Source organism: Hemicordylus capensis, chromosome 2 (assembly GCF_027244095.1).
Source record: "Hemicordylus capensis ecotype Gifberg chromosome 2, rHemCap1.1.pri, whole genome shotgun sequence".
Taxonomy (NCBI): domain Eukaryota; kingdom Metazoa; phylum Chordata; class Lepidosauria; order Squamata; family Cordylidae; genus Hemicordylus; species Hemicordylus capensis.
This window is the reverse complement of record NC_069658.1, coordinates 329,191,360-329,216,800: the sequence shown is the minus strand read 5'-3', so window position 1 is coordinate 329,216,800 and position 25,441 is coordinate 329,191,360. Positions and strand designations below refer to the sequence as shown.

Below are 25,441 nucleotides of genomic sequence, written 5' to 3'. Positions count from 1 at the left end.
GTAGCCAGGAAAAACGGTGGTAGCAACCCAGCAAAGAGCACACATCCTAGGCCAGCAGAGAACTCCGCGAAGCTGTTAATGAAATCGGCTCGTGTCTGGGCCATCAGAGCGCTACTGTACAGGCAAGCACTGCTTCAGCCGGAGGTGGGCTAGGGCAGCGTAGCGAAGCATAATGCAGTATAATTGCGCTGTACCCCGAGGGGTCTCTCGACCGCCGTGCGGCCCTTTTGCTGCGCCGGCCCGTCTTCCCATCTGTAGCACCTTTTGGCTCCTAATATGGGCTCTAATTAAATTACACAGCCGACCCCGAGGGTTCAAGTTACAGGCAGACACCGAGAGCGCTCCTGGGCACTCATTGGCTCTAGGTGGAGCGGAGGGGGCGAGGCCTCGGGCTCTCATTGGCCCATCCATAAGGCAGGGGTGGGGCTCGGGCTGAAGCAAAGTGTGCGCTCCGCTCGCGACTGTGAACGGAGCCGAGGAGAAAGTCAGCGCCTTGCGCAGAGCGCGAGCCCCTCTCCTCGCCCGGCTCAGCACCTGAGCGTCCCCCGCTCGCCCTGGAGCGCCCCCTCGCCCCCTGGACTGGCAGCTGAGCGTCTCCGGCTCTGGCATGCACAGCGCCCGCCTCGACGCCTTCGTGAGCCACCTCCGCGCAGAAGTGGTAAATCTGGAAGGAGCGAGGGACTCGGAGAAGGAGGAGGGAGGAGATCGGGATGTGGCGGGAGTCTGTCCTGCCTGGCCGGGGAGGGTGAGGGCGGCGGTGGCTCAAGGAGGTACGTGCTCCCCGCCGGGCTCTGGAAGGACACTCGCCGTGGCAGTGGCAGGAGGTGCTGCTGTGCCCGTAAGCTAAACCGGGGGGTCGAGGTCCACCCTGGGTGGGAACGGGGGCGTGAGGGTGTCCCGAAAGCGATTTGACTCGGAGCCGCAACGAGCAACAGGCTAGACGGAGCGCTGCCTTTGATCCGCCGCCGCCGCCGCCGCTCCCTGGCGCTCTGCGAACGCCCGCACCACGCTAGCCGGGGCAGCAGCAAGACAGGGCTTGCGGGTTCTGTGCCTGAGAGAAGAGCAATGTCTCTTTCAGTGTGTGTGTTGTATGCGTCCCGCCCAGGCTGGCTGAGAAGAGCTGTCAGCCCCGCTTTTCCTCTTTCTTGAGGCAGGCGTTGCTGCTTCAGCCCGCGCTCTGGCTAGTGAACTGGGTCTCTATCCTGGCGCCGATGCCTGCACGACGCTTGTCGCGCGAGATGCCCAGATGGGAGAGAGACTGGATCTCTCCGCGGAAGAGGCAGGGGACCAAGGCTACGATCCTTTGCGCGCTTACCAGGATGTAAGCCTTATTAGCAATAGCAATAGCACTTACATTTATATACCGCTCTATAGCCGGAGCTCTCTAAGCGGTTTACAATGATTTAGCATATTGCCCCCAACATTCTGGGTACTCATTTTACCGACCTCGGAAGGATGGAAGGCTGAGTCAACCTTATTGTTGAATGCATTGCAGCTTACTTTTGAATTCTGACTCGGTGCACGTGCATAGGATCGGGCTGTATGGCTGCAGTTCTGTGCGTACAAACCGGAGAGTGAGTCCTTTTGAAGTCGGTGGGATTTATTTTTGAGTAAAGACCCCTTAGGGTCGTGTAGCACAAGTGACGCCCGGGAAGCATTCATTGCTCCCTAGTCTTGGAGGCAACGGGGATCTGATTATACAGAAAGAACGGAAACGTATTCTGCACATGCTCCGGTACACTGCTTCTCATGTTCTGTGGTATGAAGCTGTTCAAAGCAGATTTGGGGGCTGAGCCCTAGTGATCGCTGCCTCGTATGAAACTGCTTGGGAACCAACTGAGCAGAATGAAGATGAATCTATGCTGCAGGGCGCAATATCAGCTGAGCAGCCGCCCAAGCTGTTTCTTTGCGGGAGAGACATGGAACCGGATGAGAACGTGGAGTCAAGAGTCTAGCTACTCGGGCTTAGGGCAGGCTCACTTCTTAAGTCTTCACTGTTGGACGAATGCTTTGTTCCCGGACCTGATAACTACAGGAGGATGGAAATGCAGTGGACAGAGTTACCAGTCTTCCTGGTCTAGGCTAGGGTCTACCAGAATCGGCATCTATCTGCCAGTGGTTATTGAAAACAGCCCTGGAGATGTTAATTCCTAAATATTGGTTGTTGTTGTTTTTTTAAAATCCCCTCTAGTTGGAGATGGCAACCCTAGTAAATGGCACTATTTCCACAATTCAGTGCCCAGTGTGCTTCTTGGAGATTTCATAGCTTGTTCCTGACTTTTCTATTCCTCTCTATAACAGGATCTTTCTAAAAAGCCATCTGACCCAAGAATCCGCAGGTAGATTTGGGCTGACTTCCAGCTGCTTTTGACACATCCCCCATGTAACTGAGGAGTCCCTGTGAACGTAGGAAGGCTTGGTGACAGGCTTCTCACTTCAAAAAATCATAGCGCTCTAACAGCATGACCCAGTTTCATAGAGTCCTTTGATCAGAATTGCTGTAAAGATAGGATACAGGGCCCCACTATTGTGCATTCTGAGATCTGCTATTGGTGGGAGAGCCTTAATTTCAAATGTCCCTTTTCCAGTAGGGTCTTAGAGTGGAGTCTTGGAAAAATGTCCATCCCCCACATAGGACTCACCCTCTAGTGTTCAGTGGGGGTACTGTAGCCCACAAGACATGATTTTTGCTCACTGGGAGGATGTTTGCCACTCTCTGAATCTTGAAAGCTCCTGAGTTTATCGTCCTTCTGAAAGAAAAGTATGATACCCAGAACTGGTCACACAGTACTCCAGATGAAGTCTAACTAGTGTGGAATAAAGTGGAACAATTACTACTTGTGACTTGGAAATGATGGTTTTGTTAATGTAGCCTAAAATCACATTAGTCTTTTTGCAGCTACAGCACACTGCTAACTCATGTTCAGCTTGTGATCAGTTGCAATACCAAGGTCCTTTTTACTGCCATATTATATCACTGCCAAGCAAGTTATGCCCCATTCTGTACCTGTGCATTTGATTCCCGCCCCCCAGTGCAGAATATAAAAACAGCCCTGCTGGATCAGGCCCAAGGCCTACCTAGTCCAGCATCCTGTTTCACACAGTGGCCCACCAGATGCCTCTGTGAAGCCCATAGGCAAGAGGCGAGAGCATGCCCTCTCTCCTCCTGTTGCTCACTTTTGCATTTGTCTGCTGAATTTCATCCTAGACTAGAGAAGTGATGAGATTTTAATTAATTAATTAATGGTTTGATTTATATACCACTTCTCATTAAAGTAATCTCAAAGTGGTTTACAACTTATGATTAAAAACAATACACAATTACAATATAAAAAGTAGAGGTATTAATATAAATATAAAAATCTCCATTTAAAAATTTTAAAACCTCTATGAGACAATAATACATACAACAACAAGCAGCAGCAGTAAAACTAATCTCATTTAAAGGCCTGGATGAAGAGCCACATCTTTACTTGTTTCCTAAAAACTGTGATGGAAGCTGAGGAGCAGATGCCAGCTGGGAGATTCCAGCTGCTGCTCCGTTCCCTCACTGGGCTTGTGCTAGTGGGAAATTAGAAGTCGTCTTCAGGATTCACTGAGGACACCATGGCCTTTGAATCATAGAGCAAAATTCTCTCACAGCAGATTAGAATGTTTCCAGACTGTGCTGTTTCCTATACAGCAAGAGAGAAGGCTCCGCATCATATCTGAACTGGTAGGAGTGCCCAGTTTTCCAAACTAACCTGCAAGTGCCCTAAAAAGATGATCCACTTGAAGGTCATTACATGCAGTGGAAAAAGGCCCCTGAGCAAACTTCTGTATAACAAAGAATGTATAACAAAGAATCTGGTGGTGGTGCTGCTAATATGTATATGCCACTTCTCAAGACAACGTCTCAAAGTGGTTTAATTTTTTTTTAAGAACTACGTAAGTAAATAAGATGGCCCCTTGTCCCCAAAGGACTCATAAACTAAAAAGAAACACAAGTTGTTCTAGTAAGAACTAATCAGCCTACTTTCCTTTCTCTATCTCTACAACTGGACTAAATTTGGTTCAAATTGAGGTCCACAAGCTAGAGTTCTTGAACCTCAAATGTTCAGGCGTCCACCAACTTGGACTGGGGTGGATGACATCATTACAAACTACACCATTGAGGTGTCCCTACAACTGTACCAAATTTGGTTCAAATCAGTTAGATGGTCCACAAGTTAGCCCACTTGAGCCCACATCTGCCATCTTGGTGCAGGGTAGATGATATCATCACAAACTATGCCATTGAGGTTTCCCCATGTACCCTACAGCTGTAGCAAATTTGGTTCAAATCGGTTAAGCGATTCACAAGTTAGCTCACTTTTACCTCAAAAGTTTACGCATCCTCCATCTTGAATCAGGGTGGATGACATAATCACAGGCTATGCCATTGAAGTGTCCTTGTGTGTCACTCATTGCAATTGTACTGAATTTGGTTCAAATGGGTTAGACAGTCCACAAATGAGCCCACTTGCACACCAGATGTTCACGTGACCGCCATCTTGAACTGGAGTGGGTGACATCATCACACACCATGCCATTAGGGCGTCCCTATGTGCCCCTACAACTGTACCTAATTTGGTTCATATTGGTGCAGGTGTTGCGAAGTTGATGGGGTGGGGAAGACACATGCAGAATGCCGGGTGATCTCATAAGCCTACTGGAAAGTAGGCAAACAAGGTAGATATCAGTAACAGTCACTGGAGAGATGCTGTCCTGTCCTGGGGCTGGATAGGGGCAGTTGCTCTCCTCCACAAAATATAAGAGAATCACCACTTTAAAAGGTGTGTCTTTGCTCAGTTAGCAAAGGGGTCTCATCCAGGAGGTGAGAACGTGTAATGGAAGGAATTTCATCTGTTGGGGATACTGAAATTGTGTAGGTGTGAGTCAGAAGGCTGCTGGTGTGAAAGATAAAAGCCTCTTGAAAGTCTAGGTCAGCTTCTGCTTCAAATTTATATATGATGCAAAGTTCTCTCATTCTGACTGTGGCCATGAGTGGTGTCTCATGCTGTGAGGTACGCAGCAGCAACATTGTCTTCTTTTGAAAATAAGGCCACTAGGCATGTGCAATAGCTAGTGAAGTACTCCCCAGAGGGCTTCTGATTAGTGGAAGCTTGAAGGGCACCAACACTCTCCCAGTATGCACCACTGAAAGAGGTTGTCTATGGTTTGGTATCTCTGTGACCCAAGGAGGCTGTACATGTACTGAAGCTTTTTCTAGTCTGCTGTCTGCTTATAGTGCATTTCCTTCTTAATGCTTTGTGGCACTGTAGAATGACTGTCCATGTTCTAATCAGTGAATAAGTGCAGAAGGAAGTATTGGTAGGTTCCCTGTTAGATTCTGGGCCCAGTTCAAGGTGCTGGTTTTAACCTTTGATGTCCTCCATGGCCTGGGATCTATATATCCAGTGGTGTATCTATCGCTGAGCAAGTGGGGAAACAAATGTCCCTCGGCCTCTGAGGGAGAGGGGGCTCACTAGCTGAATGACAGGTGGTTTTTCCTCTCCTCCTTCCTCCTCTCCAAAGAAGGAGGTTAGGAGGTGTGTTTGTGTGTGCGTGGGGGAGTCATCTTCACTTTTTTGTTCTGGGGTGCACTCCAACTTTGCTACACCCTTGCATATACCCCAAGAATAGCTTCTCCTATGTGAGAAGCCCACCCACCTGGGCAATCGGACATTTGCCATGTCAGCCTTTCCCTTATTGGGTCTACTTGCCACGTAAGAGTGGGCTAGAAGATGCACTGCTTGCTGTTCCCTGGTGGCAGGTGGGGAGTTTCAGGGGCTTCACGGAGATTGCTCCTAAGCTTTGGAACCTTCTGCCAGGACATTAGGAAATCTAACTTTATTGGTTTTTCAGAAAGCATGTAAAACTATTATCTTTTAATGGACATCTGGATGTTTTATTTTGTGGCTGGGTGGTTTTTTAGAGCTTGATTTGTTTTAGAGAGTATTATCTTGGTAAAGTGTGCTGTTGAGTTGGTTTCATCTCCTGGCAGCCACAGAGCCCTAGGGTAGGATACAGGAGGGGTTTACCATAGCCTCCTCCCGCACAGTATGAGATGATGCCTTCCAGCATCTTCCTGTATCACTGCTGCCCGATTATAGGTGTTTCCCATAGTCTGGGAAACATACCAGCATGGATTTGAACCGGCAACCTCTGGCTTGATAATCAAGTCATTTCCTGCTGCGGTGGTTTATTATTGATCACTTTAAGCTTATGGAAGAGTAAAGTACACATGCTTTAAATAAGTAGACTTGGAGATGGAAATAGCTAATGCTGAGTTGGGGAAATCCTACATCTTCAGGAATTGCTGCCACAGGAAGGAAATGTTTTGCAGGCATTCTTTTTAAAACTTGATCTGTGAGTGAGAGTTGCTCGGTGATGGTCTAGTGACATCAGATCCAGTGAAGCCAATCGGAATGGAGCTGATAACCAACTCTAAAGGCTCAGGGATCCATGTCTGGAGTTGTTTGCTGCTGTCTGGAGCCTTTGTATGGGAAGCTGTCTGTGTTGACAGCACATCTGTGGCTCCAGGGCTTCTCAGTCTTACAGTAACTAATCGAGAGCACCTTGTTCGTTCTCTTTTTAATGTACTTTTCCCTGACTCATCCAGCCCGGCAATCAGACATTTGCCGTGTCAGCCTTGCAAGGGGGCTGAGAAGCAGCTACAGTGTGTCCCTGATGCTGCCACTACTCCTCTTCCCTCCACCATCCTTGACTGGCCATTCTGTTGAGTCTAGAAGTAGCAGTTAGGTGGTTGCTAGGCAACAGAAACGCACCATCCCTATCTAGTCTGAGAGCCGGAACAGTGGGGAGAAAGGAGAGAGAAGTTGAGCATGGGGTGGGTATAGAGTTGCCATGCCCCCTGGAATTCTGGGTATCGCCTGGACTTTAAGCATCTTACCCAGATTGCTTAGCCCACCCGGATTCGCCTGGATTTCAGCTTTCATTTTTTAAAAAAACGCCAAAAAAAGAAGGGGGGGGGAAGCTAAGCATTAGCCCTTGAAGAAGCGGAGTTATGGAGCAAAATGTGCAGTCACATTCTGCTCAACCACTGGACTTGGATTAAGAGAGGAAGAGCACAGAAGGCTAGCTGGGAGGGTTTCACTTTCACAAGAACAGTAATCCCCTGAGGTATGTTGCCTTGTATGTTATGTTTAGGGGATCTCTATCAGGCAGTTGAGGATAGCTTGCTTTTCAATCACTACCTGCCTACCAGGCTGTGTCTTGTAATGTTTAAGGACTTTCTTGACTTTACATTCAGTGCATGCCTACTTAGAAGTAAGCATTGTTAGTTTCAATCAGATCTTCTCTCAAGTAAGTGCATACAGAATCACTGCCTTTATTAAAAAGCTGTGCATTAAAAAATTGTTTTGGTTCTATTGCTGCTATTAATATGTCAAGGGAAATGGTCAAGTAAAGATATCTCCCCCAACTATTGTTGGTAGATATCCAGAGCAAATACAAGTCAACTAGAAAGTGCAGCTGCTAATTTGCATATGCGAATTATTTGCAGGCCAATTTACATAATATACAAATTAGGCCCCCGGATTTGGAGAGCCAGAATATGGCAACCCTAGGTGGGTGGGATGCAAAGTGAAGTCCAGTCTTGGGCATCATGATCTCTAGGACTGGGCTTGCCCTTCCCATAAGGGGCTTAGACAAATTCATGGAGGTCAGGTCTATTAACGGCTACTAGTCTGCATGGGCTACCTCCAGGTTCAGAGGCAGGATCCCTCTGAATACCAACAATGGCAGGAGAGGGGGCGTGCCTTCATCTCCTGGTTGTGGGCTTTTTAGAAGCATCTGGTGGACCACTTTGGGAAATGGGTTGCTGAGCTAGATAGGCCTTGGGCTTGATCCCACAGGACTCATCTTATGTTCTTATGCCAAGGGCTGAAGTTTATGGTTGTGATTGACAAGGCAGCAGAAATGTCTCCCGCTGTGTATGCAGTGGTCTTGGGAGGAGTCCAGTATCTGGCTTGTAACAACATGATCTTTGACAGAGATACCAGGATGTGGGATTCAAGACTCAATGGGGTATTGAGTCATTCTGTAGTGTGATAGTGGGGCAGAAAATTCCATCCCTCACAGCTGCTGAGCTCTGACTCTGTGCGGAAGCAGCCATGTTTCCTAACCTGTGTAATGTTCAGATGGGATTTTTAACCTCTCTTAAGATCTCACCAAGGGTTGACTCACTGTTGCAATATACACAAATTTTATCTGATGCTATGACTAGAAAGGAACTTGGGTTTTTCCTTGACTGGAAGGACTGTAGGGGCAGGGCGGGGGGAAGATCTGCAGCTTCTCTTTCCGCTCCCCACCCCCGTGGGGCTGCCAAGGTGAGCCCTAGAATTGTGATTAAAGCATAACTCAAAACGTTTGTTGAGTTCCAGGTTTTCAACCAAACTCTGGGGGACTATTGTGAATGGTGTTGCACAAGTCCAGCCAAATGAATCACTTCTGTCTTGGGATCCACAAGTCTGCCTAGAGGAACAATCGCTCATGGCACATCTGGAAGCTAAACTGCAGAGGCTTTAGAAAACAACAGGAAGTGGGCTGAGGTGGGGGAAGAATGGAAGGAGAAATGAGATCCTGGGGCCGCTCCCAAATGTGCTCCTCATAGCCCCAGTAGTCAGTCATCCCCTTTCAGCCACCACGTGCCGAATGGCAACCTCAGTAGAAACGGTGTGTTTGGGGGAACTTTCATTTCAGAGGGTGGTGCATAACTGTACCACCATTCTTTTCTTCCTTTTCCTTTTTTCAAAGTTTTTTCAAAGTCCTCCCCCCCCCCCAAAAAAAAATTCATGAATGCAACAATTTAAGGACATTTCCTCTTGACAGGAGATGGACAGTGGCTCAGTGATGTGGTAGTGTATGTCTTCCCTTTAAAGAGCAAGTGAACCAGGTGTGACAGTCCCAGACCAAGCACTAGACCAGAGCTGCTCAACTTCTGCCCTCCAGCAGTTTTTGGACTGCAGCTCCCATAATCCCCAGTCACAGTGGCCAATAGCCAGGGATTGTGGGAGCTGTAGGCCAACATTTGCAGGAGGGCCAAAGTTGAGCAGCCCTGCACTAGACTAAACTCCTCAGTGTTTGGTCCCTGGACTATACCTTTGCCATTTCAGCACTGGGACCAAGGCCAGTTTGTGGGCTTGTGAGAGATCTCTTGACAGACTGGGGAAATGCTTTATATAAAGTGGTATTTCCCTCACCCTGTCGTAGCTTCTGGCTTTCTCTTTCATGTTCATTCCTCCAATTCTGTCCTTGGCACTGACCCATCTTTTCCTTTGCGCCTGGACACTCTGTGCCCTGTGCAAGACATCTAGCCTCTTCTGCGAATGGAGCATATTATACCCCTTCCTTCCTAGCTGCACATGAGGATTTCTTCCAGAAAGGAAAGTTTGCATCATGCTAGCTTGCTGAAATATCCTGCCATTCCTCCTATATAATTGCCAAACTGAGAGACCTCCAGGTGGTCAAAAAGAACAGGGTGCAGGATCCTTCAGCTGATTAGCTCTGAGGCAAACTTCACCTCCTGTGCGCTGCAGTAGATATAGGGATTTATTTCTCCCCTTGCCCAACTTTCAGGCCTTCTCTGCTGGCTTCTCCTCCCTGCACAACTGGGGAACTGCTTGTGCAATTCCTTCAGACTCTCACACACCCTCTGTATCGTCTTCTGCCGGGTGGGGCAGCTCGCTCGCTCAGTGTTAACATGCTGCTGCTTGCACAGCCAGGGATGGGCTTGGAACGTGCAGATGATGCCGAAAAGCTCTGCCTCAGGGCTGGGGGCCTGCCAAGACGAGATGGGGCAAGGGCCTGCGCGTGCGGCTCCGGCTCCCAGCTCTGCACTTGGCAAAGTCGGTGCCCCTCGCAAATCCAAGTACCTCTGCTAGGATCTGCAGGCAGCCTGGTGGCATTCAGCAGGCCTTGGAAGCATTTGCGTGCACTGGACTCCTTAGACGCTCAAACGCCTGGGCAGGGTGAGCAGTGTGACAGAGAGGTGTGTGTGTGTGTGGCACACAAATGGAGCCTATTCTGCAGGGGGCCAGATAAGATGCATGAGGGGGAACAGTAGAAAGCTCTGTCACAAGCAGATGATCTGATTTTTGCCTAAGGGGACTTGGGTCTTGTGGGGTCAAAAGCTCTCTTCTGTGGAGTCAATGGTTCTCTTCTTTGCTGCTTTTTTCACTGTCTGGCTCATGATCCACACATGGCTTTCTGTGGACATGCAGCATTAAGCTGGGAGGATCCATTCTCAAGCAAATATGTTTGGACATATTTCAATACGCTTGAAGGCTGCAGCTTGTATATAATTTTAACGTATAAGAACATATGAAGTTGCCTTAGAATCAGTGCATCGATCCATTCTGCTGAGTATTGTCTGCCCTGACAGACAGTGGCTCTCCAGGGGACTTTCCCTACTGGAAGTGCCAGAGACCGAACAGGGGACCTTTTCCTCCCACTCTCATCACACTAGAACCCAGGGGGTCACTCAGTGAAATGGACTGGCAGGAGATTTGGGATGGACAAAAGGATGTACTCTTTCACAGAGCGCACAATTAATCTGTGGGATTTCCTGCCACAAGATGTGGTGATGACTACAAGCTTAGATGGCTTTAAAGGGGGCTTTAACAAGTTCATGGAGGACAAGCCTATCAATTGTTACTAGTCTTGGTGACTACATATTACCTTGTTAGGGGCCGGATACCTCTGAATGTCAGTTGCAAGGGAATAACGGTGGGAGGAAGAGTCTGCCTTCACCTTCTGCTTGTGGACTTCCCAGAGGCATCTGGTTGGCCACTGTGGAGAGACTGGATGCTGAACAAGAGAGGCCATGGGCCTGATCCAGCAGGGCTCATCTCGTGACCTTCTGCGTGCAAAGCATCTGCTTTGCCCCTTTGCATAATGCTAGTTCTCAAGATGTGGTGGGCTTACATCGAGAGTTAAACTGGGCGATACTGTAGGATTGTGGCAATGGCAGTAGGAAGCTGACGATGTGTCTCTTCTCCCTCCCCCCACAGCTGTGCATGAAGGAGTCCAGTGAAGTGCTGCGAGGCCAGATGCAGTGCATGATGCGGACACTCCATGATCTGAAGAGGGTGCATGACCGAGAACTCCAGTTGACTCCCCAGGAGCTGAGACCCCTCCCCGCCATGCCTTCCCCCAAACAGTGCACCAGTCCACGGGTATCAGCCATTTCGGAAGCAGATTCTGCCTGTTGCCTGGAGGGGACCGTGGAGGAGGAGGCTGCCTTCTCTCCTCCCAGCAGTGAGCGGAGCCTGGAGTTTGATTCGGGCTACTCTGAAGTGTCGGGGAGCAGCTGGCGGGATGAGGAGGCCCCACCACCCCTCCGAGCCAGCAAGCTGTCCTCAGGGGGCTTCTTGCGCCGCCGGGTGCCTGCCAGGAGGCCCCGCCCCAAGTCTGCTTCTGACGCCTGTTTGGAGCGCTGGCAGGAAGCTGAACCGGCAGATGCAGGGGACTGGACGGTGTCCCTTCTGTCCCAGAGCCGCAACCGGCAACCTCTGGTGTTGGGGGATAACTGCTTTGCTGATCTGGTGGAGAACTGGATGGACCTGCCGGAGGAGAGTGGGGAACGTGGGCGGCTGCAGCGCTGGCTGGCCAAGCCCCACGGCTTCCTACTCAACCTCTCTGGCAACGTACGCCGCAGGCTGGCTGGCATCTCGCGCACAGAGCGCGCCAAGCAGGACCCTGATGGGACCAAGCGTTTCTCTTGCCCTGCAGGCCTGGGTGCCCGGCCTCTGCTGCCCTATTTCCATCAGTCCCATGCCAATATCAGTGAGCTTTCCACAGACTGTAGCAGCTTTGCTGCCCTCATGAACTGCAGAAGCCGGCAGCCAATCATTTGCAATGATGTGATTGGCTACATCTAGCCATTCTGATCTGGGTTATTGTTTTGGATTGTTTTGTATGCTTTTCTAAAGAGATCTATATTTTTATTGTTGTCAGTAAATAAATGTCTCTTTTTCTATATTAAGTATGTCTGAAGTGTGTGTGTGTGTGTGTATGTGAATGTTAATCAACTGTGTAGCTTTAGCATACTGCTTTACCCAAATTACCTTCTTGCTGCACTCTGATTAATTCAACCCCAAGTAGCTAAAGACATCAGCTCTTGTCTACATTTGAAGCATAATTAAAGTGTCACTGTAAAAATATAAGTATGTAGGAGACAAGGAACAAATAACTTTCAACCCAGAATGACTTATTTCCCAGGAGTTGTGAATATTTCATATTCTGATTCCTTGGTCATGCTTGAATTCCCTTAACAAAACCACAGGCCTGAGACCGTTGGGCAAATATCAATATAAATTCATTTCCACTATTGGAGAATGTGGGGTCTGAAATACAGGAGACTTCATAAGAAACTTGAAACAGAGTATTGCTGTGTTTGGTCTCCAAAGAATGTACTGTAAATATAATCTCATTTCTTATGGGACTGACTAAAGTAGCATATTTATTCTAATGCCCACTCCAAACTGCAATGAGCAAAACCTAGGTGGTTTAAGATAGTGAATTACATTGATAAACCACAGTAGAACAGTTTGTGCCTGGTTCTCAGTACAAACTTTGGGAAGTCAACCAGAAAGAGAACCACTCTACACTTCTAACTATGGGAATTTCCAAAGGTCTGGCAGAGGAACTGTAAATATTGCCTATGAGGAAAATTACTCAAAGTAGTCCCACTGCAATTGCCTAACCTAACCCCATGATTACTTTGAGTAATCTTCATCATGTCAGCCAACAGCAAGAATTCACTTGCATCCTGGGATATATTTGTCAGTATAGTGGGTATCATATTGAAGGCATCTAGCTGGCATTTTTTGAGCAGAATGTGTTGGCTTCAAATATACACGGCAAAAGGAATCTTTAAAGCAAAGTTCAGCTTGGTCAATGTGGGAGTTAATGTGCCTATAAAAATAAGGAATTTGGTTCATAAAACTCTCAAATGTTTCTAAACACTAATGTTTCATGTTTATCTAGAATGTTCATTATACTGTACTATGAAAGATCAAAATAACGAATCGCCAGTGAAATCAGGTTTCACCAAGGCTTTCAAATGTTCCACATGACATGTGCATAGTCAAAGGAAATTACTTAGTTCTGATTGACAAATGTGTGTTTTCAGCTTTATCAACTATATGTAATTATTAAAAGGAACACAGCATGTAAAAATAAAGCACACCAACAGTCACACCTAACAGTGTTGACTAATCGCATCAGCAGCATCAAATACGTGTGAGGAACAGATAACAAGGGGTGCAGAAGACAAGGGCAGATAACAAGGGCTGCAGAAGACTAGCAGACATCAAAAACTCACTTTGTCTCCAAATTGCATTAAAACTGTCAGACTCAAGGTTGCAACTCCTGCGCATCATTGGTTGGATTAATAGTAGCAACAGAAGGATGATGCAAAACACAAAGATGGATAGATAGATAGATGGATAGATAGATGGAAAAGCCTTAGAAACTCCTAATACAGATCAGGGAGTGATCTGAAAAATGATGTACTATGGCCAGCGCAGTGGGGAAATGACTAGCAAGCCAGAGGTTGCTGGTTCGAATCCCCACTGGTATGTTCCCCAGACTATGGGAAACACCTATATTGGGCAGCAGTGATATAGGAAGATGCTGAAAGGCATCATCTTATACTGTGGGAGAGGAGGCAATGGTAAGCCCTTCCTGTATTCTACCAAAGACAACCACAGGGCTCTGTGGTCGCCAGGAGTTGACACGGACTCGACAGCACAACTTTATAGTCAGGGGGGAAAATGCCAAAATTAAGGAAGTGGTCTATTTCCAATAGTATTCTGACAGATGCCTCTGGCGACTTACAAGCAGGATAGAATTGTAATAATCACCCTCTGTTTATCCCCAGCAGCTGGTAAACAGAGATTGGTTTGAAGCTGGCAGTTCCATTAGGGTATCATGGCTAGTAGCCACTAACAGGTATATCCTCCATTAATATGTCTAAACCATTAAAAAAAAAAAAATCTAAGGTAACAACCATCCTCAGCTTGTGGTAAACAAATGCACATCCCTACCGGAAGAATGGTATATAGTTTACATGGTTATGTTTATCCCCACACAATCCTGTGAGGTAGGTCAGGCTGAGAGAAAGTGACTTACCCGGAGTCACCCACTGAGTTTCATGGCTAAATGGGGATTTGAACTTGGGTCTTCCTGGTCCTAGCCCAGCGCTCTAATTGCTACACCACACTGGCTCTTTGTGTCCCTAATAACCCCAGCTGGTTTGGCAGAATTAGCAATTACTTAACAGGGATCTGAATGGTGGGGCTCAGGGCACTGAAGTTAGGAGGTGCTATCAAAAATCCTGAGGGTGGCTGTCCTGAGGTTTTTGCAGTTGCATCACTGCAATCATGAGGGCTAGAAATATATTCTAGAAATCGTTAAAAGCTGCTGTGGTGGTAAGACTATTGCATTGAACACACACTGGAATAACTAGTCAACCAATTTCTAGATCACAACCACATTTAGAGTGTATCCTGATGTCTCCCCACCTCATCTCAAGATCAGAATGGTTCCCTAGACTTTGCATTTCCAGAAAGATAGCTGTGTTAGTCAGTAGCAGTGAAAACAAGAAAGAGTTGTGCAGAACCTTAATGACCTTCACATTTATTAGTGTGTAAGCTTTTATGGACTACAGTTGATTTCATCCATGAAAGATCATGCTATAAATAAATTTGTTTATCTTAAATGTGCTCACTCTGTTGAATTCACTATGTAGTCTAGGTGTTTTCTCTCTTTCATGGTGATAGAATTATTGTGTTCTGTAGCTAGATAAATATATGATGTGCCTGCAATAAGCCTTTTTTAAGGACAGCACAAGAGTGTAGCAAATTACTAAGGCTGTTACAGAGGAGAGGTTTATCAATGGCTATTAGTCTGGTGGCTATAGGCCACCTCCAGCAGAGGCAAGATGCTTCTCAATACCAGCTGCAGGGGAGTGACAGCAAGAGAGAGGGCATGCTTGGACCTTTTGCTTGTGGGCTTCTCGAAGGCATCTGGTGGGCCACTGTGTGAAACAGGATGCTGGACTGGATGGGCCTTGGGCCTGATCCAGCAGGGCTCTTCTTGTGTATCTTGTTGGTTCAGACCAAGCCACATCTAATCAAGCATGTTTGTTTCCAGAAATGGAGGTTGCCTTTTGAAAGTCACAAGCAGAGCACAAAGATAAGAGGGCCTTTCCACCAGGGGCATAGCTACAATTGAACTGGCAGGCAGGGGGATAAAAGTCCTTGCAGGGCCCAAGGGGGAGGGGCTGCCAGCTGGGTGACAGCTTGGTCTTTGCTCTCCCCCTCGCACATCTCTGAAGAAGAAAATGGGGGAGCAGGAACTCATCTTCACTTTTTTTTATCCCAGGGCCCACTCCAATCTTTCTATGCCCCTGCTTTCCCCTGTTGTTTCTCCCGAGTCTTTTGAATTCAGAGGTATACTTCTGCCTCTGAATATGAAGGTTCTTGTTAGCTGTTATTGCTGATATCTCACACTGCATGGGAGGAGGCAACAATGGTAAACCCCTCCTGTATTCTACCAAAAGAAAACCACAGGGCTCTGTGGGCACCAGGAGTTGAAATCAACTTGGCACACTTTACGTTATTGATAGATTTATCCTGCATGGATTTATCCAATCTTTTAAAAATGTTACCTAAACTGGTAGTCAGCACTACACCTTGGTTAGCAAACTCCTTAAGTGAATGATGCAGTCAGTGTGAGGAAGAATTTCCATCTGTCCTGAATCTATCATAAACCAATTAGGTTGGATAACCCCAAGTTCTAAAACAGGGAGGGAGGAGGGGGAAATCTTATACCATTCATAATGTCATAACATTCAATCACACCCACTCAGTATGATGTGGGCTCCTATAGCACCCATAGCTATAGCGCACAGTATTGTTTATTTTATTTATTTATTTATTTATTTATTTATTTATATACCGCCCTTCGTTAAAAAGACAACCCCAAGGCGGTTTACAAAATTTAAAAACATACAATAAAAAGACAATAAAAACCTAGTCCTAGTCCCTTCTCCTGCCTATAGGGAAATCTGCCCTGCAACTATTTTAACAATAAAAACAACATGCTGTACAAACATTTATATGGTGTAGTGTAGCAGTAGTGGGGAAAGTATGAGAGAGCCAGTGAGCATACAGGTTGAGTATCCCTTATCTGGACTGCTTGGGACCAGAAGTGTTCCGGATTTTGCATTTTTCCAGATTTTGGAATATTTGCATAATGAGATATCTTGGGCATGTGATCCAGAGTACCGAAACAGATGCCAACAGAGCAGGCACCAAACTGAGCAGGGAGTGGAGGGGGGGGGGCTTCCCCTTCTCCCTCTAGGGCCAAAACAAGAACATCAAAAACATTAAAAAGCTTCACAATAAAAACAGAGCCGCAACTAGAGAGAATTACAGACAAAACCCCTTTCACAGCCTTCTGAAATAAGTAGGTGTTGACGGCATGTTTAAAAGCAGCAAATTGGGAATCTGCAAGCGAGTGAGCTGAGGTGTTCTTGTTTTTTGTTTTTGTTACGGCATGGTGTCCGGATTTTGGATGTCTGGATAAGGGATGTTCCATATGCTTTTTAAAAAGAAGCTCTCTGGAGATATACTTGTGTAAGAAAGGTATTCCAAACACCTTTACTATCATGGGCTATCTGGCTAGGATGTCATGAAATAAAAATGACCGAGAAGGAGGAGGCCAGAGTTGTGATATTCTCCCAGGAGGACACGTCACAGAATGTGAGGCTGCAATATACAAAACAAGCACTAGCATGTACTCTGAGGGCACCAAAATTGTCCCAGCTTGTTCGTGTGTTATGAGGAATATGTAATAAGAAAACCACATGCTGTGACGATATTCAGTAATATATAAACACTCCAGTTTACATAGTTGGTTGTCAAACATGCACACGTTCTTGCCTCTTGAACTGTTGCTTTTTACCAAAATGCTACTAAAGGATAAATGAGGAAAGCTCTCTTTATCAGCACTATTGTCCCTTCTTAGCGCAGTTATGTGAATAGGCCCTAAAACAATTCATTTATGAGCCATCACCCTGCTCATTTTGCTCTGTAAGTTGCATCACACTCCAAATGAAAGGGCTCCAAAAGCAAGCCTTTTTCTAGTTAATACATGCCTCTCCTTTGAATCAGCAGATCTGAAGGATTTAAAAAAGAAAGAAATCTATCTACCCTGACCTTCAGTGTAACACAAGCCAAGGGGAGTTTTTCTCCTCTCACAGCAGCCAAATGGAGGTTACTGAGTGCTCCCTCCACCCCCATGAAAGCTTCTGGGCTTTATCATCTTGATCTGATCAATGGAAGATCAACTCAACATCTTTGTGAGGCTTTTCTCAATTGTTAGTCACCCAGCCTGTTAAAAATAGCACATTAAAAAAAAAAGAGAAGTTTTCTTTCCAAAGTGTTATGTTTTGCTCTGCTACAGCCAGGCTCCTAACACATGAGGCTTTTTTTCACAGGAAGGTGCTTTTATTAATCTTTTGCATAAGCCTTCTAGATAAAGTAAGTCCCCTGCGTCTCTCACTTTTAGGAAGACTTTCCAAACTCCATCCCTTACATCATTCCGGAAGTTCCTCAATGGCTCCCTTGTGGACACAAAATCTGTATCGCTAGCAGACCCAACAACTCACATGCATTAAAATTTACTTCCCTCCTCCAGTCTCTATCTAGCTATGTGCTTTTTGCCCAGCCAAGCGCTCATTGGCTAGGCAGAAACTAACAAGTCGTTCTCCTGCTTCGTTTCCGTTTCCTAGGCCATATAGGCCGACTGTGTTTTCCTCCTTACCTTCTCCAACTTTGGCATTCCAGTCTCCAACCACCAGCATCACATTTTGCTCGCATGTTCTGTCAATTTCAGACTGGACATGAGCATAAAACACATCAACTTCCTCTTCTTCTGTATCAGTCGTTGGGGCATAGACTTGAAGAACTGTCATGTTAAAGGGTTCTCCATGAAATCAAGTTGATATTAGTCAGTCACTGACCGCATTGTATCCAAGTACTGTCATTGTCATATACAGCATGACCATTAGATGCTGTATATAGCAATACCATTTAATGTTGTTATGTGGACCCAAAGCAAGGCAGAACGATGGGGGTCACTCACACATGAATCATTTTCAGAGGTGTTTGGGGCGCCATGAAGCCATTTGCAATCTAACAGTGCTGACAGGATTGGTCTTCCTTGTTCTACACTGGCGTAAGCTGCTCTGTGGCAGCTACCTTTAGGAACTGTGTGCTGGACCAGTCATTCCAACTGGTCAACGAAACAAAAAGTTTCATTTCATGGTGTGTATAGGGATGGGGATGGATAACAGTTCTTGATTTTTAAGAGACTTTTCTGGGTAGTAATTTTGTAGTACAGATGCAAGCACAATGTGTTTCGGTGCCTGTCTGCCCCTAGCCATCTTCCAGAGAATTTGAGAGATACACTGAAAGAGCAGAAGAACTGTCTGTCCAGTCTGGAACCCAACAAGAGCTTTCCTAGAAGCAGCATCACTGTTAAAAGAACAGAAGCTTCCTTTCACCATCTAGTACGGCTCATTACTGTAATGTGTTGCTAGAGGTTTACTGTAAATATGAGATGCAATCTGTCAGAGGGCACTCTGCCATAATACTCCTAACTTCATGTAAATCAGTGCTTCTTTCACTGAAGCTGAAAAAAAGCAGGGCCAGTCACTTAATTACCTCTATCTGATTTCATCAGTGCTGCTGCTTGAGGAGGTTTTGCAGGTATGTGTGAGATCCACAAGCTTTTCTTTCAAATCAACTCACAAACATGGAATTGTCAGACAAGGTCTTTTTATTAATTACAGCTGGATAGTCCTGAAAGAATGATATACAGTACAAGGGGCAATCCAATATGTTTATTACAAGTTCTACACAACACTTTTAGCATGCCTGCCAGAGTGCTTTACAACCTCCCTTTCTCATTCACCCTCACAGCATCCTTGTTTTACTGGCAGAGAGCTGCAACTGAAGAGGAAATGACTTGAACAAAGTCATCACTTCAGTGAGTGATGGGATGGCAAAGCAGGTATTTAAACCCACATCTTACATCCAGCTCCAGAGGTGCAACTAGGTAATTTTGGACCCTGGACTTAATGAGCTTATGGGGGACCCTCTGCAAAATAAGCATTCTTTCTGTATATATACACATTTTACCACAAACCCACAGATCTGGGCCAGAGAGCATATGGAGAAAAAAAGGACTACACAACCCCCAAAAGATCCATACATCATCTTGATCATTCACCACAAACCCACAGATCTGGGCCTCAAAAAAACCCCAAAACAAACAATAGCCCCTGTGGATTCACACAGCTAGGACGATTTACAAACTAACTGGGACACAACATGTGTCCTTTGCTCCATAGTTCAAACTCAAAACCAACTTGAACATATAATGCAGTCATAAGGCAGGTGGGGGGTGGGGATTAAAACCACAACATATGCCCCTTGCTTCACAGTTCCCATGCAGACCTTTTGGATCACAAACTAATTTGAGCATTGTGTGTGTGTGTAGATAGACAGACAGATAGATAGATGATATAGTTCATTTATTCAGATGTAACAGTTAGTCCCACTTTCACTAGATATGAAGTACTCTATGGATAGAGATAGCTCTTTCTGGCAGTTTTACTGCAGTGAGGAAAAAAAAATTAAAAAATCACAGGATTGACCAATTCCCCAAGATGGACCAATGTAGTCCATCTTGGACTACATGTATGCCCAATTTCAGAACTCTTAAGCCAAGTCATTCTGAAAATATAGAGGGTTGAGCAAAAGTGGGAAGGGGGTGTTGCACTGTTTTTATGAAGGCAAATTGCAGATTCTTTCACATGGGGGTGGAATAGGATTTTTTGAAATTAATTCAAAAATCATTACAAATCAACAGGTTGCCCGATCCACTTCAAAATCAATACACAGCGTCCTACTAATCTGTCCTATATTTGAGCCCATTTTCAGAACTCTAAGCCAAGTCATACCAGAAATATAAAAGAGGGTGATAAGAGGGATTATGTTGACCCTTTTAAAATGAAGGCAATGGGCAGATTCCTCCACATGGAGGTGGAATAATGGACCAAGGCTGAGATTCAATTCCAGAAGTTTTTGTAATTTTCTGCCATGAAACAAGCCACTTGCAGGACTTTTAATAAGGTTTTTACCCCCCCCCCCCCCCGCAAAAATCATTAAAAACCAACAGATTAACTGATCTGCTTCAGAATCAATACAGAGCCCTGATAACCTGTCCTACATTTGTACCAAATTTCAGACCTCTAGGCCAAGCCATTCCAGAAATATAAAAGGGGCCTTCTTTTCCTTTGAGGAAAATCATGGGACCCTCTAAGAGAGTGGGCATGCAGACCTTGACCCCCTGGTCCATGCCTAACGGCACCCATGTCCAACTCTAACAATATCCAGCAGTCCTCCTCAAGCATTACAGAATATGTCCCAAGTGCCACCTTCCCATCACTGTTGTCCACAATACCATGAGCATATGAAGCTGACTTCATCAAAGGCAGACCAATTGTCCCTCTAGAACAATAGTATCTACTCTGACCAGCAGCAGCTCTGAGTATCATGCAGAGACCCCTCCCAGCATCACTGCCAGGGATCCTTTTAACTGGAAAGGCTGGGGAATGGGAGCTTATGCACCCAGGACATTTGCTCTACCACTGAGCTCTGTCTCTCTTGGCTCCTGGCCCCACAAGAGAACACCAACATTAGCCATTTTCTATGGATTTTACTGCAACTTCAATGGATGACCTCGGGTTCTAATGAGGAATAAAAAGATCACTTTATCAACACCATGTCTAATTTTATACGCCTCTATCATGTCATCCCCTCACCCCACCCCCTGCCATCTTTCCAAATGTTTTAGCCCTTTTAGTTTAGAAAGAAGGTGGGTAAGTGGGGGACATGATAGAACTATATGCACAGTGGGGGCACACCAAGGCTGGAGTGGGTCCCCCGGGACAAAAAGTGAAGATGGGCCCCTGCCCCCCCACAGCTTCTTCAGAGGTGCAAGGGGAAGAGCAAAGAGCAAGCGTCACCCAACCAATGGGCCTCCCTCCCTCAGGGGCCCAGGAACATTTGTCCTCCTTTGACTAATATAGCTATGCCCCTGATGCATAATGTGGATAGAGTGGTTTTTCTCCCCCTCTCATATTAGAACCTTGAGGTCATCCAGTGAAGCTAGATGCTGGAAGATTCAGGACAGACAAAAGGAAGTACTTCTTTACACAATGTGTAGTTAAAATTTGGAATTTGCTGCCGCCAGATATGGTGATGGTTTTAAAAAGGAACTAGACATATTCATGGAAGATGGGGCTATCAGTGGCTATTAGCCCTGAGAGCTGTATATTCCCATCAGGATCAGTGGGGGCACGTCCCTAACCCAGGAGCAAGGGACCACTAACAGGAGGGGCTGGTTGCCCTCTTTCCCTCACTTGTGGGCTTCCCTGACTGACCACTGTACCTGACTGGCCACTGCATGAAGTAGGATGTTGGATTAGGTGGCCTGATCCAGCAGGGCTGTTCTTATGTTAACTTACAAACAAAGCAGGTTTGTCCACCTATTACGGCTTTAGTGCTGCCAAATTCCAAACAGAAGTGATGTGGTATACGGGAAAGGGAATCAAATGTTAGACCCAGAGAGCTTTTCAAGACACTTCTAGAATGAGCTCGTTCCTAAGCATTCTTTACCACTTATGACTACGTAAGACAAGACCTTGAGGGAGATAAGTGACAGTCATTGGAGATGACATATTACTTTTCTGAGTTAAATGAAATTAGGCTCAGCCACATGCATTGTGAGCGTGTCTATACACACTCAGCTCATTTTTTACTATTCTTCGGTTGAAGCCAGACATGAACAGGTGGTAAATCACTGTCCTCCTCTTCATCTTCACAGACCATGGCCAACACCAACAGCTGGCAGTCCTTGGCTACTGTCTGCCCAGTGACTTGGTGAAGCAGTCCTGTCAGGCTGCGGAAGCAAAAGCAAGGGGTTAGCATGGTGCTTGAGCAGAGAGAAGTCGGGTAGTAGCAGGGATGGTCCCTGTCCTTTGCTGTGCTGGAAGTTCACAAACACACACTCTCCACTTTGCTGCTTTGTTCAGCATCTTGCAAAGATCCCTCAGTCCAGTGCTGCTCCTGGATGAGTGCACTTCCACCCTCTCCCTAAGAAATGGCCATCAGAGCTAAAGTGAGTCTGTCTTTGTGAGACTGCAGCCTTGTTTGTAGTGGGAGCGGATGAGTGGGCAGAGAGCAGCAGAGGCTGCCAAGGAGTCTGGAAAGACTGTGGAGCAAAGGACTAACCGTGCCTCTGGATGCATGGGGATGGCAGAGGCCCAGGATGGCCTGTTACAGGGGGGTGGGGGGTGAGCCGGGTCTGCCCCAGGAAGCGGCGGAGGAGGTGCTGACAGCAGGATGTTTACCCAGCATGGAAGGGGGACAGGACGTGGAGGCTTTGCAGCTGCCGCCGCCGCTACAGTACCCAAGCTCTACTCCTAGAGGCCCTGCAGTGGGATAGCCCTGGCCTTCCTACCCCACACTCTTGAAGATCCCTCTATCCTCTTCCTAAGCTGCAAGCAGAGCTGACAGGCCTCTGCCAGGCTTTGACCTCGCCTGGGACAACAGCCCTCCTTCGTCTCCACTGAATCTCGTGAGAAACAAGAAAGGCCTTGTAGCATACCTGCCAACATATCCCCATCTTCCCATTCAGGAGGATGGAAAATCAGGGACACAGTGGCAGGTATGCTTGTAAAGGTAAACAAGTGTCTCTTAGCATAAGTTTTCATTAACTTGGAACCCACTTCAGCAGACCAGTCCACAAAAGCTGATGCTAAAAATAAAATGCATTCATCCTTCAGGAGCGAAAGGACTCAGTCATTTTGGCTGCAAGCAGACTAACATGGTTACTCTTCTGAAATCTGTTATCATGAGAATCAGTGGGCCTGGTCCTTGACAGCCTGGAGATGTTGTAAAGGCTGAAGTGAGAGGTGGGTAAGGAGAGAATGGAAATTGCAAAGTTGGGAACAAGACTTTGGGGATGAGCCTTCCTTGGATGGCTCAGAAGTTCTCTCCAACACTTCAGTCATAAGCACCAGTCTTCCCAAGCCATACTTGAGCCTTAGCAGGGTCATCAAGACCTGGCTCAGAAGAGCTTCTGTGAGCTCAGGCACATTCTCCTCTCAGGAAGGAGAGCTGGTCTTGTGGTTGCAAGCATGAATTGTCCCCTTTGCTAAGCAAGGTCCACCCTGGTTTGCATTTGAATCGGAGACTACATGTGTGAGCACTGTAAAATATTCCCCCTTAGGGGATGAGGCCGCTCTGAGAAGAGCATCTGCATGCTTTGCATGCAGGAGGTTCCAAGTTCCATCCCTGACTTCTTCAAGATAGGGCTGAGAGAGATTCCTGCCTGCACCCTTGGAGAAGCCACTGTCAGTCTGTGAAGACAACACTGAGCTAGATGGACCAGTGGTCTGTCTCAGTAGAAGCCAGTTTCCTAAGTTCCTGTTCTGCAGCTGGAAAATCCAATTGCCATGGGGGCCAGAAGTAGCCTGTGACATTATGCAGTGCAATAGCAGCTGAGCTGTGATAGCCCCACCCAGTTTCTATTTGTGTCACAGGATGCCTGCCAAAAGGCTGGGAGTGTGGGAAAGACTACCCTGAAGCACAGGGCACCTTCGACCAGCCCCTTTTGTTACCCTTTCAGGGAAGATTTAGGAAGCCAATACCCCCCAAAATTCTTGAGGATATTCCTCTGTAATTGTCCTACCTGCTGGAAAGCTTCTGCTCTCTTTTCTTTTCATCCCAGAAGCCAGCATAGAAAAAAGCTTTTCCATACAACAGAATCCGTGGCACCAGGCTGTGCTCCTTCTGTGAAACAAGCAGAAATCAACACCACACAGACAATCCTCACTAGATCTCTAAACAGGAAGAGCTACTGGACCTGGAGAAAGCTGGACTGGAAGGGATCGAGGGGAGCATGGAAAAGAACCAGTTGAGTGTGAAGGTGAAATGATGGGTCGAGTCCAATGCAATCCATGAAAAGAGCTGAAATGGAAAAGCATAATTGGGGGCAGCAGAAAGGATATGGAACGTTATGGGGATGAGGTGGGGCAGGAAGGCCGGCTGGAAAGAGAGCAAAGTGGGATCAGGGAGCGTGCGGAATTTGATATGGGCCCCAATCAAGATAACGTGACTAAGTAAGCAGAGGCTCCTTGCTGCAACTGTGGCATGCATGGCGGTGGAGGAAAAGATTATGGTGTGAGCATGCAGAGGGGAGATGGGCCATCCCAGCATATGCAGTCTGGGTTCCCGTCAGCATCTGACCATGCAACCTTGTACTCTGTCATCCTCACCTGGAGGTAATTACAGAGGTCCCTCAAGGTCATCTCCTCTCCCTTGGCATCAACACCTGGCACTTCTATTCTATCCCAGCAGCTCCATGTCATCTGGTGATACTGAGAGATAGAGAAGAAAGACAAAGGTTGGTGCTAACAAGCACAACCACCCTCCAGCAGGCACAGCCTAGGAAGAGGCCTGAAGAATGAGCCATGGAGCCCACAAAGGGGTCCACATCTTGTAGAAGTGAGGGAGCCAAGCCACAGGTTCACACACTTCAAAACGCCGTGCAGCCCAAACATGCTCATGTTTACTAGGAAATAAGTCTGAATGGGGCTTATTCCCAAGTAAGAATGCATAGAATTGCAGCCTAAAGGAACCATAGCAGTGGGATGGCAAACACCAGTGGTCACAAAACATCGGTACAAAATAATCTGAATTGCTTGATCTGTTGGGATCATTTTAACAACACAAAGGTCTTAATAACACCAAACTCAGCCATATAATACAGAATCCAAACCACACTCGTATCTACAGAATGGAGAGAATTACAGCTTGGTAAGCACTAATTCTGACAAGGGCATGGGGGTACATCAGCTTCCAGGGTAATGTAATGGCAAAGGGTTTGGATAAAGACAGAGGCATCAACTGCCAGCATGGTGTAGTGGTTAGAGTGCAGGACTAGGACCCGGGAAGACCCGAGTTCAAATCCCCATTCAGCCATATTTGCTGGGTGACCCTGGGCCAGTCACTTCTCTCTCAGCCTAACCTACTTCACAGGGTTGTTGTGAAAGAGAAACTCAAGTATGTAGTACACCGCTCTGGGCTCCTTGGAGGAAGAGCGGGATATAAATGTAAAAATAAATAAATAAAATAAAATAAAATAAAAACTGCTAGACCACAAACATCATGCTCAGCTTGGGCTGTACTGTTCATTTAACAGATGTTAAAAATGCAGAATTTGATGGAAAAGAAATCTCCCAGCAAAGGACCTT

The 25,441-nt window shown here is 46.6% G+C and overlaps 2 protein-coding genes across 9 annotated transcripts in view; one reads left to right on the top strand and one right to left on the bottom strand.

Moving 5' to 3' along the window:
* Positions 1-373: 373 nt before the first annotated feature.
* INKA1 (inka box actin regulator 1) lies at positions 374-14,767 on the top strand. Of its 3 annotated transcripts, none has more exons than XM_053289032.1 (2): positions 374-658; positions 11,055-14,767. In XM_053289032.1, exons 1-2 carry the CDS (start codon positions 608-610, stop codon positions 11,922-11,924), a joined length of 921 nt encoding a protein of 306 aa, XP_053145007.1. In that variant the 5' UTR covers positions 374-607; the 3' UTR covers positions 11,925-14,767. The 3 variants fall into 3 exon arrangements, with proteins under 3 accessions (XP_053145007.1, XP_053145008.1, XP_053145009.1); XM_053289033.1 differs by lacking the exon at positions 374-658 and adding an exon at positions 6,839-7,164; XM_053289034.1 differs by lacking the exon at positions 374-658 and adding an exon at positions 7,219-7,347.
* A 4,109-nt stretch (positions 14,768-18,876) lies between these two features.
* UBA7 (ubiquitin like modifier activating enzyme 7) overlaps positions 18,877-25,441 on the bottom strand; it is a 64,109-nt gene continuing 57,544 nt past the window's right edge. For 5 of the 6 annotated variants that reach the window (XM_053295872.1, XM_053295871.1, XM_053295876.1 and 2 more), the window contains 3 exons: positions 24,464-24,565; positions 23,878-23,978; positions 18,877-22,083 (listed from right to left, as the gene is read on the bottom strand). In XM_053295872.1, coding sequence (XP_053151847.1) covers positions 21,933-22,083; positions 23,878-23,978; positions 24,464-24,565 — 354 coding nt within the window. In that variant the 3' untranslated portion in view covers positions 18,877-21,932. The remainder of the gene's footprint in view (positions 22,084-23,877; positions 23,979-24,463; positions 24,566-25,441) is intronic. The other variant, XM_053295873.1, reaches the window with a different exon arrangement.

Coding starts and splice junctions, on each gene's coding strand:
- INKA1 (XM_053289032.1), top strand. CDS start 608: ATGCACAGCGCCCGCCTCGACGCCTTCGTGAGCCACCTCCGCGCAGAA. Junction 659..11,054: donor GCCACCTCCGCGCAGAAGTG/GTAAATCTGGAA, acceptor CTCCCCCCACAG/CTGTGCATGAAGGAGTCCAG.